This window comes from Orycteropus afer, unplaced genomic scaffold (assembly GCF_000298275.1).
Source record: "Orycteropus afer afer isolate SDZICR_OR568_19922 unplaced genomic scaffold, OryAfe1.0 scaffold00071, whole genome shotgun sequence".
NCBI lineage: Eukaryota > Metazoa > Chordata > Mammalia > Tubulidentata > Orycteropodidae > Orycteropus > Orycteropus afer.
The window spans coordinates 10,977,399-10,991,175 of NW_006921658.1; the positions used below are offsets into that span (position 1 = coordinate 10,977,399).

The following is a 13,777-nucleotide window of genomic DNA, read 5'->3' on the forward strand; positions in this document are numbered from 1 at the left end:
AGGCATTTTGAATGAAATGGAAAAAAAAAAATTGGGGGAGGAAATACGGATTTTTGATACAATTAGTGGGACACATATGTCCCAGGAAGTCTCTGCTCCTGGGTTAGTGGAATGCACCTGTTCCTCCAAATTCATGCAGTTATACAGGCCCCCACCAGATGGCAGCATGCACTGATAGTGAGATAGCAGCTTCCCACTAAACTCTAGGGGTGGAAAATGTAAGTGGGCACTATATGTCTCATGGGTCATGAAAGAGTTAAATGTTGTGATGTATGGAAATTGCCTTATAGAGCCCTTGGCACATAGTGGGTGCTGTAGATATTTTTTTAAGCACCTCTTTCTGGCTGTTGGTTTGCAGTCCTGCCAGTGACAGCAGTCTTTACCAAATGGTCAGTAGTTCCTATCCAGAGGCTTCTTCATAGTATCTGTGGCAGGCCACAGTCACCTAGCAGAGTGGTTTGGAATAGAGGCCTAGAGAGGAGCTAAGAACAGAGCGGTGTGGTACAGAAAGGGCAGGGATATCAAACCAGTGTTGGCACAACCACTCTCTTGACTAATTATTATTTAGCACTGTATCTGAAAAGACTCAGCGTCCCAATCTATAAATATGGGGTAATAATGCTCACCTATGTGAATTTGTGCCAGAATGTATAAAAGTGCACTTACTGGGGCACTCAGTCTATGTTAACTCCTTTACCTTCCCCTCTGACGTAAGTTTCTTCCTCTTGTAGGAAAATATTCTAGTTATGCAGTGGTACGGAAAGTCTCTAGACCATCCCTTTGCCTCCAGACTTGGGCTCATGGAATAATTGTTATTTGCAGACTCTAGAACTTTCCAGTTCCTGTTGGGGAAGTCTTTAGAGCCTAGGGCCTGTCATTATCTGAGAAGTGCTGTTGGATCACAGCCAGTGGTAGGTCTCATCAACCCTGACTCGGGAGTTTAGATTTGGGGTATTTTAGGAAAGATTTCCAGTATTAAATGTCATTTTAGAGGTCTAGGCATACCTCAGATAGAAGATTGAGCAATCTACTTCTGTAGAGATAACACCTCAGAAACCGAAGGAGGGGTCGCTATGAGTTGAATCGACTTAATGTCAGTGAGTTTGGTTTGACTTGGAGGTAAGGTCCCTAGGTAGTGCAGACTGTTTGCACTTAAATGCTATCCAGCCAAACCCCCTGGGTGGTACCAAGAATGTAGGCCTGGCGATTGGCTCCTGGTAAGATTACAGCTGAGAAAACCCTGTGGAGCAGTACTACTCTGTGACACATAGGATCACCATGAGTTCAGATCATCTAACAACGCAACTAACAAGAAATTGATGGAGAATAATAACCATATCCTTTTGGAGTAAATTAAATGTGCTCCTCTTTATGAGAAGGCTTGAGAAACTCAGATTCTCAGAAGAAAAGGAAGACATGGTATTAAATTACATGACTACTATCTATTTCATGAGTACCAGACTTTTAAGAGTTTAATAAAAAGTAAAACGCCACCATAACTGTTGAGAAATTCCTCATTTCAGTATGTTGGTAGAGTGTTAAAACTCCCCTGGATTCAGTTATTACCAGGAGGACTACTGATAAAGTGCACAGCCAATTGAAACGGAATGCGAGACCTTTATGCACAGCCGGATCCTGTGTTTTGGGTTTTAGTTGAAATCTGGAGATGTGCAAAATGAGGACTAGCTACTATGCCAGCAGGTATCCCCTACAATTCCTCCACTTACCAGCAGGCCTGCAGCCTTAGCCAGTAGGGAGTTGAACCTCTTTTTAGCCCTTCCCAGAACCACATTCTGTGGAGGCTGACAACTTGAGTTACTGCCAGTGGTGAGTGGGTCATTTCTGGGAATGCTGCTTTGGGGGTGGCTCTCAGAACCCCTAAGTGGTACCCACTTCATGCCCACAGGAGGTGTGGGTTTATTGGCTATGATGCCAAAGAAGTCCTTACCTTCAGGGACCAGCCTGGATGGCAGCCAAGCCGGCTTCCTTGGAATGTTTTCCAGTCCTGCAGAGAACGGCTGCAGTTGAGTCTCTGTCGCTCTAACTGCTTCCCCTAAGATATCTCCTTGTCTGATGTGATTCCTATGCCTGGGATGGGGACACAGCCATTTCATGGATGTCACATACTGTCAGATGTGGCCCAGGTGGTCCACTCACTGTCCAAGATATTATGACTTGGCTTTTCAGGGAGGCAGCATGGTACAGTGTAAAGACATGGCGTTCCAGCCAGACTTTGTTCATTTGAAGCCTGGCTTTGCCACTTACTAGCTGTATGCCCTTGGGAAAGTGGCTTAACTTCTCTGTGTCTCAGTTTCCTCACCTATAAAAAGGGGATAATAATAGTACCTGCCTCAAAGGTTGTTATGAGGATAAAGTGCTTGGCAACACAGTAAGCACTTGGTAAGTGTTGTAATTATGTGTGATGTGAATAGGGTGGCCTGATTGTGGTTTTTCAAGTTTGGGAAAGGATTGCAAAATTCCTGCTGAGTAGCCCTGTGTGAGCATTGTGAGCAATGAGAGAGCTGTCTTTCAGAATCGGCCCTTGATATTTTCTACACCTTTTCCAGTATATGTTCTTTTTCGATCTTCATTATGCTCCTTCTGCTCACCTGACCCATGCACTGCCTGAGATTAAAGAATGTGTATTTGGAATCAGCGTATCACAGTTTGAAGCCCTGGCTCAGCCACTTAAGTCACTTACAAGTTACCAGTGTTAAGTAACTTGTGCTTGGACAAGTTACTGAACCTCTTTGTGCAAGAGGGGAGAGTTTGTGATGATTGCAGGCTGCCAGGTATCTATCTCATAAAGGCAGAATAAATATGCATCCTAGTAGGCTTTCTGCAATAATAAACAAAGGAACACACATTGGGAATACCTGGTAATTGATTCTCCACTGGAAGCTACAGCTTACTTGGTTCTACCAACACATGAAAAGGAATACAAGTGATTTTTATTTTTTCTCCATTTACAGTGAGACGTAGCATGGGAGAAGCACTGGAGTGGGAGTTAGGAGACCTAGGTTCTATTACATGAGGTATTGTGTGCACAGGACCTCTCACAGAGTAAGAGCCATAAAAGATTGACTGTATTGACTGCTCAATTCTATGGTATGGGGCAGCTCAGAGATTCCACTCCCATTATAATTGCAGTGACCCTGTATTAATGGAACTGTGTAGTGAGCAGGGTTATATTATTATAATTGCTGACAATAGTCCTGGCTTAACCACTTTTTCCCTGGTGACCTCTGTTTCTCACCTTCCTGTCTCATAAAATAAGGCTGTTGGACTAATTAAAGTTTTGGGTTTTTACAGCTTTAATGTGATTTGAAGGCATATAATAAGATACACTGCGGCTTATCACCCGGGTTCATTTTCTTCATAGTATTTGGCACTCTTATTTCAGATTCTTTTCTTTCTTTCTTAACATATTTATTTACATTTTTAAAATGTACATGTTTATTGTTTTCCCCTTACACTCCCCATCCTCACTTCCAGGCCCCTAGAAAGTAAGCTGATGAGAACAGGGACTTTGTGTTGTTTATTGGTACCTGGGATAGTGGTTGGCACATTTTAGGGGTTTCATTAATAAATGTACACATATGCACACATATATAATGTGTATCTATGCATTCATAATGTAGTTACATAAATTTGCCTATAGAGATTCAGGCAGTTGATTATACCTTCCTCCCCACCCCAAAATGCACCATGTTGTTGTTTGGAGATTATAAGACTAGAAGTCAGAATGGTTATGTGATCTGCCTTAAAACTTAGCCAAAGTAGCAGTGTCAGGGTTCTCATCTTGTGTAGCTGGTAGTATTAAAGGACAAGAACCCGTGATGTTGGAGGAGTCCCACAGATTTCGGGCTGAGGACACTTGCCTGTGATGGTGACATGCTCAGCATCTTCAGTGCAGGTTGCAATCAATCTACTTTGTTCCATTTATGTACATGGTGGAGATGGCTGGCAGAGGCAAAATCTAACCCTTAGAATTCTGCTCATACATATTATTGAGATTTCATATTGCTTTTATTATTTGGCCACAAAAATGGACATAATCCTTGTTGGCTTTAACACACCTACTAGTACTGCTTTCGCTATCCATCTTGCAAAATATAAGACAAGGCCAGAGCTTAAATTAAAATCCTCGGCTTCTTATCTCCTTCCCACAGGAAAGCAAATCTGTGTTGAAAACCGTAAAATTAAGAGGAGAGCAAGGATAGCATAATTTAGCAAAAATTCATGGCACCAGATTCTGAGCTATATGACTGGAGGGATAGGTCAGACATTAAGAAGATACTGCCTGCTAATGCAAGTTCCTTAAGGTGGTGCTCTGGAAACAAGAACGGCATGCAAAATATATGTATTTCCAGAAGATTTCTTTTCTGCTACTCTTTATAACTCCCCTAAGAAATTATCTTTGTGGATGGTTTTTCAGTTAGGTTTCTTAGAGACTTCTGAAATGAAACTCGAAACAGTTACTGTATAGTTGAAATACATTCACTTTAGCATTTTGGTGTTGAGATTTTTGTTTCCATTTTTGAAAGGGTTTGTATTATGAATGAATGCCCATCCCCACCCCACCCCCACCTTCTCTAGCATTCTAAATTCCTTTTATTTAAAAAGCTCATTCTGTGTATCTGGTGTACTGCATCATTAACACTTGAAAAGCATCAAAACGTTTTTTAACCTTCTACACATTTATATGCATGGATATCCGTGCTTAGGTGTATAGAGGAAAATTGTGTGGCTTTGATAATGGCGCTCTACTTAATAAATGCCAAGGGCCATACGAGCTATGCAAGTTTGCCATTAGAGAGGAGCTGATAATTATAAAACAAGGAGAAGCTAATATGGAAATTACATCATTGTCTAAAAAAGTGTGTGTGTGTTTTTTACCCCTTGACTTTTTCTTTTCTTTTCTTTTCCTATTTTCTCTCTGGTGTATGTTGTAAAGAGAAATAAGTATTAGTAGCTATAAAGAGAATAAAATCTTACTAGGATAATTGTCCCTAATTTTCGTGAGGGCAGTCCTAACCCATTGGAAATGGTATATTTTTTGTACCTAAGTTGTAAAAAGTAGCCAGTGGAAAATAAGTGTGTGTCATAGTGTAAGCATCATACACACGTGTTACTGGGGCCCTTGTTTCGTGTCAGATACATGCCTACATTTTAAGCAGTTTATATTATGCAGTTTTTTGGGTATTTCCTCAGTTTTTTAAAAAATAACGGGTATTTGCTTCTAGAGAGACTGATTTTACACATATTTTAGTCTGTAATAAAATCTCACTAATCCAAACTAATGATGGTGAAGGCATGTCTGAGGTAGTGAATTAGAGGATACTCAAAATTCATTCTATTCTCTTCCCCTAAATTCACAACTTACTCCTTACTCTTGCTATAGTGATTCCAAATAGAGATCATCCAAGACTGCTTTAACTAATAGATGAGTATAAAATTAGAAACATCTTTTGTATGTATATAATTGTGTAGATTACCTTTTTTACTTTTTTTTGTGTGTATGTGTTGATCTTCTTAAAAATGATCCACTTAATTAGCTTAAACCTGCCTGGGTCTTGTTTACATTCTCGATTTCCTTAGCCAGCCTTTTCTTGAAAAAATAAACTGCCACCTTACCCAATGAGAATGATCAGATTCCAAGTTAACAAAATCCAAATAAATAGCCTGAACCTTTTACTGTTAAGTAGTTTTAGATTTGCAAATAAAACAATAAAATTTATTTTTAAGCAAGTATAGACATAGAAAGAATGTTACAATAGAAAAATGTTAACAATTTCAGAAGTTCTTACAGGCTGTATTTCCTATTATCCAGTTAAACTCAAGATCGGAAATCGCCTTTCATCAATTAAGATGTCTGGAAGTAAAGAACCAGAAGCTGAACTGAATAGTCATGACTCATTGACAAAGCAAACTGATAAAACATGGAGAGAAATTTTGTGACATGATTCTTAAGGATGTACAACTATAGAATTATGAATTTATGAGCTAAGGGGGGGATATCAGTGTACCAAATTTATATTTATTGGTCTGTTTATAAATATACTCATTTATTTGTTTATAGAACAATTTTAATGCCTTTGTTATGCCAGACATATTTAATGGACAAAAGCTTATATAATGTTCATAACTTTTGCTCCAGAAACTCTTTGTGGAAGTTAATGTGAGGAGACTTCAAAAGGGTGCATAAACATGTACATACAAAGATTCATGTCATATGGAATAATAGAGACCAGCCTTGATCCCCAAAAGGGCCTGGGCTAAATAAGTGGTAGTTTTTTGGTATAGTGGGACAGTCATGAATTTGAGGAATATTTAACAAAGAAAAATTCTGAGGATTTAAATGTATACAGCAGATGATTGTAGTTGTCCAGGGTCCAAAGATGATTGCTGGATTTATGCTGACAGCCAGTTACTTCTATAATGCAGATTTTTCTTGGGGAAAGGACACATGAGCTGGGCATCCTCATTGACTATTGACTTTGTTGTTACTTTGCAGTCAAATAAAGTGCCCGTGGTGCAGCCATCCCATGCGGTCCATCCTCTAACGCCCCTCATCACTTACAGCGATGAGCACTTTTCTCCAGGATCACACCCATCACACATCCCATCAGATGTCAACTCCAAACAAGGTGAGAGCACCTACCTTCTGAGCCCCGTCCTTTATCTGAACAGGGTTCCAAGGCCTTCAGTTGGTCCCCCTGTGGTGCTCAAGTAACCCTACCATTGTCTTTTCTCCGTGTCACTGAGTGGATCAAAATACATTTGAAAGAGATAAGAGTAATTTACTTGATAGTAATTCTCTATAAACCCACAGCAGTCTGTTGTTGCTTCTTTTATTTTTTTGCTACTAAGAAACAAGAAAAGCCTAGGAAGGTTATTTTCAATCAAAGTGACAACTCTCAAAATCTCTGATCTACAGTATTATCCAATATGTTCTACAGATATACTAAATATTCAGTGTTCCCCCTAGTATCCATTGATTTTTAGCCTATACAGAAGGTATTGATAGAAACGTAAAAGAAGTTAGAGAAGGGGCAAAGTAGGGTCTTTTCACTTCAAATGTTCTCTTTTTCATCCTTTTATGATTTCTTTTGGTCATACAGTTATATCTCCATTGTATTTTTTCTTCTATTTTTTAATTTACCATTTAGATGTTATAAATAATAATTAAAATACAAACTCTCTGTGTTTAGATTGACAGCAGCATGAATCATATTTTGCTTCTTCATATTACTATCAAGTTCTGCTTCTTATTTCATTTACAGAAAAACATACAGCATAAAACCAAATGAAACCCATTGCCATGAAGTTGATTCTGGCTCAGCAACCCTACAGGACAGAGTAGAACTGCCCTATTAGAGTTCCTAAGGTTGTAAATCTTAACAGAAGCAGATTGCCACATGTTTCTCTCATGGAGCAGCTGGTAGATGTGAACTGCCAACCTCTCAGTTAGCAGCCCACTGCTTTAACTGCTGCACCACCAGGGCTCTGGAAAATAAAAAAAAAGTTCTATGTAATGTATATGAATGTGTCTATGGTTGTAGGACACAGATCTCTGGTTCTTCAAGTCTTCTGATATGGTCAGCTTAGGGCAAACGTCAAGGATGAATTTGCTAAGAGCTGTGACACAAACAGATATTTGACCACCCATGAGCTATTAACAGTAATAGCAAAAAGATGGAAACAACCGAAATGCCCATCAGCAGATGAATGGATCAACGAACTATGATACGTATACATAATGGAATACTACACGATGTTAAAGAACAATGATGAATATGTGAAACATCTCATAACATGAATGAACTTAGAGGCTGTTATGCTGAGTGAAGTTAATCAATCACAGAAGGACTAATATTGCATGAGATCACTATTGTAGAAAGTTAAGAAAAGGGTTTCATAGAAAAAAAGAAGTAATTCTTTGGTGATTACCAGGGGAGGATAACACAGAAAAGAAAGGGTGAATTTGCTCATAGGATGGCCTTTGCTCTTTCCGTGCACATGCATACTTCAAGCTTACTAGTGTCTTGAGGTTCAAAATCCTATAAAACCAAATAAAAACAGAGAATGTGAAGGTTAAAATTTTCCACCTCCTGCATTTCATCCTTTTGTTCCTGGGTGGTACAAGCAGTTAATGTACTTGACTCTTAACCAAAAGATTGGAAGTTCAAATTCACCCAAAGGCACTTTAGAAGAAAGACCTGAGTCAGAATCTGTTTGACAGCAACTGGTTTGATTTTTGTTTTTATCTTTGACTTATAACGGACAACAGAATTTAGTAAGCATATGAAAAAGAGTGACTTCTGAAGGCTAAGTGTTGTTTCCATTAACACTTTTAGGTTTAATCCTTAATACTTTCAATTACCTCCACAGTTCAAATGGAAAACTTATTTGAGAAATTAGTTACTGTTGGACTTCTAACTCAAGTGGAGCCCAAGTACCTCTTCTCAACCAAACCAAAAACCAAACCAATTGCTGTTGAGTTAATCCTGACTCAGAGGATGAGAATCACTTATGCAGTAGTTTCCAGGTTTGCCCTTGTTTATTCTTCATTCTAAGTCCTCCCCCAATCCTTCTTGCCCTTTATCATGGGCATATAAAAAATAAGAAATATCAAAAGGACTCGGTTCTCTAGTGCTCCTATAACAAATACCACAAATGGATGGGTTTAACAAACAGGAATTTATTCCCTTACAGTTCAGATGACTAGAAGTCCAAATTCAGAGTGCCAGCTCTAGGGGCCAGATGAAGGCCCCTCAACCTTGGGCTGCAGTTGTACCTCTTATTCCAGGCCCACTGGAGCTGCAGGCTTCCCTTAACTCATGAAGCTGCTGGTTGCTGAGGCTGATAAACCCAAGATTGGCAAGTAGAATGGCACATTTCCAAGATTCACATGCACACGGCAGGCCACTCGTTCAAGTCCAGGAACAATCCCCAGATTGGCAGACAGTACAGCAGGCCATTGGATGAAGACTTGGCCAAATGCAGGATCCAAGCATGCCAAAAAGCTAGAGACTTTTCTCAAAGCTGCTTCTTATATACTGGAAGCAGGCCACACCACAAAGGTACCTACTTAGCTGCTCACAGCAGATTCCACCATGGACCTGATTACAGTCTAATCATGGGTGGGTAATAACTACATCCAGCTGCACAGCCACTCAGAACCACAACCAGCCAAATTAACACATAATCTTAACTACCACAACTGTGGATATAGGGTGAGAAAGGAAACTATGCTAGGGATCTTAGGGAGAAGACTGAGTGTAAGAGGGAAAAATAAGAATATAATCTTGTTCACAGTGAGTTAAGATGTCTTTGAGGTATCTGAGGGGAGACATGTGGGCAGGGCAGTTTAACATGTGGGGTCACAATCTCAGATCAGAGTCTGAGCTAGAGATGCACATCTGGGAGCCATAAAGCTCTAAATGATGATTAAACATACATATAAAAGTCTCAAACTATTAGCAATAAAATGTGAGTAATATACATATTTTTTAAAAGTCTTTAACCAACAGTTATATACCAAAACACACACATACACAAAACCAAATTCACTGACATTAAGTCTGTTCTGACTTACTGCAGCCCCCATCGGGTTTCCAAGGCTATAAATCTTTAGGGAAATAGACTGACTGCCTCATCTTTGTTCTACGGAGCAGCTGGTGAGTTCAAACCATCAACATTTTGGTTAACAGCCGAATGCCTTAACCGCTGCACCACCAGAGCTCCTTAGCAGTTGGAGCAAACCAAACTCTGCCATCAAGTTGATTTCAACTCATAGCAGCCCTTACTGGGATTCCGAGATGGTAAATCTTTACAGAAGTAGATTGCCCCATCTTCCTTCCACAGAGCAGCGTGGGGTGGGGGGGTGGGGGGCGTTGAATCGCCAATCTTCTAGTTAGCAGTCAAATGCCTTAGACACTATGCCACCAGAGCTCTAATAGTTACATAGTGCTTTACTGTATAGATCCTAGGCCCTGTTCTAAGCACTTTTAAACATGAATTTATTTAAGAGAGCCATATATCATGGATCACTAGTTTTCTTCTGAAGAATTCTGGGGCCATTCATTTAAAAAAAAGAAATTTATAACTTGTTGCCGATTACACTTACATTTTCTCTTCTGTTCCCATCTCTTAACTGCTATCATAATTTTTTTTTTTTTTTTTTTTTTTGGCATCTCTAACTGAAATCTGCATCATTGCTTCTTAATTTTTTTTTTTTTTTAATTTTCTGTAATTTTAGAGAAGGAACTTTGGTTATGACTTGAAGTTTGTCTGATTGATTGCAGTTTCTTTATTTTGTCCTGAAAACTTACATGATTTTGCATTCTTCTCCATCTATTCCTATAGGGAAGCTCATTAGCTCCCCCCTCCCTGTGTGTAATTGTGTGTGTGTGTGTATGTGTGTGTGTGTATGAAGGAAAAGGAAAGGAAGCTAACATTAGTTTTTTTTGGTACTCCTTATCAGTCTGGTAAAAATGTTAAAAAGAAACACCATTAAAGGAAGTACTGGATTTAGGTACCTGTTTATAACTATGTATTATCCACTTTATCCTTATAAATAACAAAACAAAACATGTAAAGGGCACAATTATGTACCAAGCACTGTTTGGAATTATATATACTAGTTCATATCCCTCTCAACAACCCCTGTTCTGTTGTTATTCTGATTTTACAATAAAAATTAAATAACTTCTTCAAAGATACATGGTGAATGGATGGCAAACTTGCTATATTAATCCGTACAGTCTGACTCCAGAAAAATTTTATCTAAATTTATGTTGTTGTTGTTGTTGTTTGCCGTCGAGTCGGCCCCGACTCATAGTGACCCCTCCTTGGGTTTCCGAGGCAGTATCACTACGGAAGTAGGATTGCCCAACCTTCCTTCTGAGGAGTGGCTGGTGGGTTTGAACCGCCAGCCTTCTGGTTAGCAGTCAAGTGCCTTAGGCACTATGCTACCAGAGCTCCTCTAAATTTATGTAATTTACTTTAAAATTTTAAATATTTTTAATATTATCCTGATGCTGATTATTGCCTCTGGCATATATTAACCGACTCGATGGCAATTAACAACAACAACAACAAGTTACTTCTGTGGAGATACCACCTCGGAAACCCAAGGAGGGGTTGCTATGAGTCAAATCAACTCAAGGGCAGTAAGTTTGCTGGGGTTTTTTTTGTTTTGTTTCGCTTTACTTGAATAAATAAATAAGGCGCTCTGGTGGCGTAGTGGATAAGGCTAACCAGAAGGTCAGTGGTTCAAACCCACTAACTGCTCTGTGGAAGGAAGATGGGGCAATCTACTTTCTTAAAGATTTACAGCCTCAGAAACCCAATGAGGGTCATATGAGTCTGAATTGACTCAATGGCAGTGAGTTTGGTTTTGGTTTTTGAGTTGAATAAATAATGTGGAATGTGTCTTCAGTAGGAGCTCTGGTAGCATAGTGCCTAAGGAACTTGACTGCTAACCAGAAGGCTGGCGGTTCAAACCCACCAGCCACTCCTCAGAAGGAAGATGGGGCAATCTACTTCGGTAGATACTGCTCGGAAACCCAAGGAGGGGTCTCTATAGTCAAGTCCAACTCGACGGCACATAACAACAACACAACAATGTCTTCAGTAACATGGTAGCTGGTGGAGAGGCATACGCTCCTAGGAATCCGTGAAAGGCATACACTTCCAGGATTGTAAAACAACAATAAGATATTGGAAAACCTAGATGATTTACTACTAACTTAATCATCTAAGTCAAGGAGCTGTGGTAGTGTAGTGGTTAAAGCATTCAGCTGCTAACCAAAAGGTCAGTGGTTTGAACCCACCAGCCCTCTGCAGAAGAACAATGAGACAGTCTGGTTCTACAAAGATTTACAGCCTTGGAAACCCTATGAGGCACTTCTACTCTGTCTTAAAGAGTTGCTGTGAGTTGGAATGAACTCATTGGCAGTGGGTGGGTGGGAATCACCTAAGTGACATCATGTGCAAGCTTTAAAATGTTGATCATATTGGCCCTGCATAGGAAATGGGTCAATTTTAATTGTTTTATTTCACTTACTTGTTTGTTCAGTCATTCAAAAATATTTGCTGAGAGCTTCCTCTGCAGACAATTATGGTTTCATCTGTAGATTGGTAAAACATGGTCTCTCTTTTTCAAGCAGTGTATAAGCTCATGCGGGAAATCATTGGTAGAGACTGACTATAAAAGAAAATGAAAAACATCCCAAGTTCCATGTTAAAAGTGCAAATAAAATGTTGTAGTTTCAAAGGAGAGAGAGATTTCTCAGAGCTAGAAGAGTTGGGAGAAAATGGAAGCAGGGCAGGGCATGTGGACAATGAGTAGAATTCAATTTGTTGTTGTTGTTATGTACCGTCGAGTCACACCTGACTCATAGTGACCCCTCCTTGGGTTTCCGAGGCAGTATCACTACGGAAGTAGATTGCCCCATCTTCCTTCCGAGGAGTGGCTGGTGGGTTTGAACCGCCAGCCTTCTGGTTAGCAGTCAAGTGCCTTAGCCACTATGCTACCGGAGCTCCCGTAGAATTCAATAGCTACAGTCAAATTTGGTGCGGACAGTGAACACACTCAGCTGCTAACTGAAAGGTTGGAGGTATGAGCGTAGCCAGAGGTGCCTTGGAAAAAAGCCCTGCTGATCTACTTCTGAAAAATGAGCCACTGAAAATCCTATTCTGGGGTGTCTATGTAGGAGATCCTGGACAGAGTGGAAGAACAATGTGAAACAAAACTCAAAATCGTATTTTTTTTTTTTTTTTTTTTAAAAAGGACCAGGTTTGCTGGTCTGATGGAGCCTGGTGGAACACCTAGGACTATGGCCCCTAGCTGCCCTTCAGGTCTGGAATTGAACCCCCTCCTGTGGCTTCCAGCCAAACAAAAGATAGGCATATGAGCTGAACGTTTACATTGGTGGTTACACTCCTTGGAGAGATCAGTCATTGGAGAATAGAAGGGCTGTGTATGCACAGGGAGACAGCTCAGGGGGCAGGAATACAGGGAAGGAAGGACACAGGGCAGAGGTAACTATGGGGAGGAAGTGAGAGGGCAGCTGTTGCATTGTGGGAAATTGCATTCAATGTCATGAGACAAAGTATATATGAATTTGCTCTGTAAACTTTTACCCAAATCACAACAAGATTTAAAGAAAAGAAAATCCTATTCTGAAAACACATGGGGCTGCCATGAGTGGGAGTGCACTCGACCCTACCTGACTTATAGGACCTGGCATGTTGCAAGTGCTAAATGAATGTCAGGTTCCCTCCTTCCTCCTTTTAACCAAAAAAAACCAAGTCCATCTAGTTTGTATGTTTTGTTCTGTAATTACCTGATGCTCTATTCTAAGTACACTTAGAATATGAACTAGAGAGGAGAGTAAAGTTTTTAGGCTTGTTTGTTTAAAGACTTGCACTGTGATTGCAAGCAAGTTACTTATTTGCATCCCAGTGATAAAATTACTGTACTAAAACATATTTTATATATACTTGAACAGGGTGTCTGAACTGTCACTTAACTTCTCTAGACCTCAATTTCCACATCTATAAAATAAAAGAATTACAATAGATAATTCAGAGCTAGTCTTTGACCTCTAAATTACCGCCCATCTATCTGTTTGTCAGACTGTGGTGGCTTGCACACAGACTAAGAAGAAAAGCCTGGAAATTTACTTCCAAAAATCAGTCAATGGAAACTGATAGATCATGACAGAATATTGTCTGATACAATGCTGGAAGATAAGTCCCTAAGGTT

General features: G+C 39.8%; 1 protein-coding gene across 1 annotated transcript in view; it reads left to right on the forward strand.

Annotated features, from left to right (window-relative positions):
• LEF1 (lymphoid enhancer binding factor 1) overlaps positions 1 to 13,777 on the forward strand; it is a 167,272-nt gene that overhangs the window by 101,939 nt on the left and 51,556 nt on the right. The window contains exon 4 of the mRNA XM_042780933.1: positions 6,518 to 6,650. Within this exon, the coding sequence (XP_042636867.1) occupies positions 6,518 to 6,650 (133 nt within the window). The remainder of the gene's footprint in view (positions 1 to 6,517; positions 6,651 to 13,777) is intronic.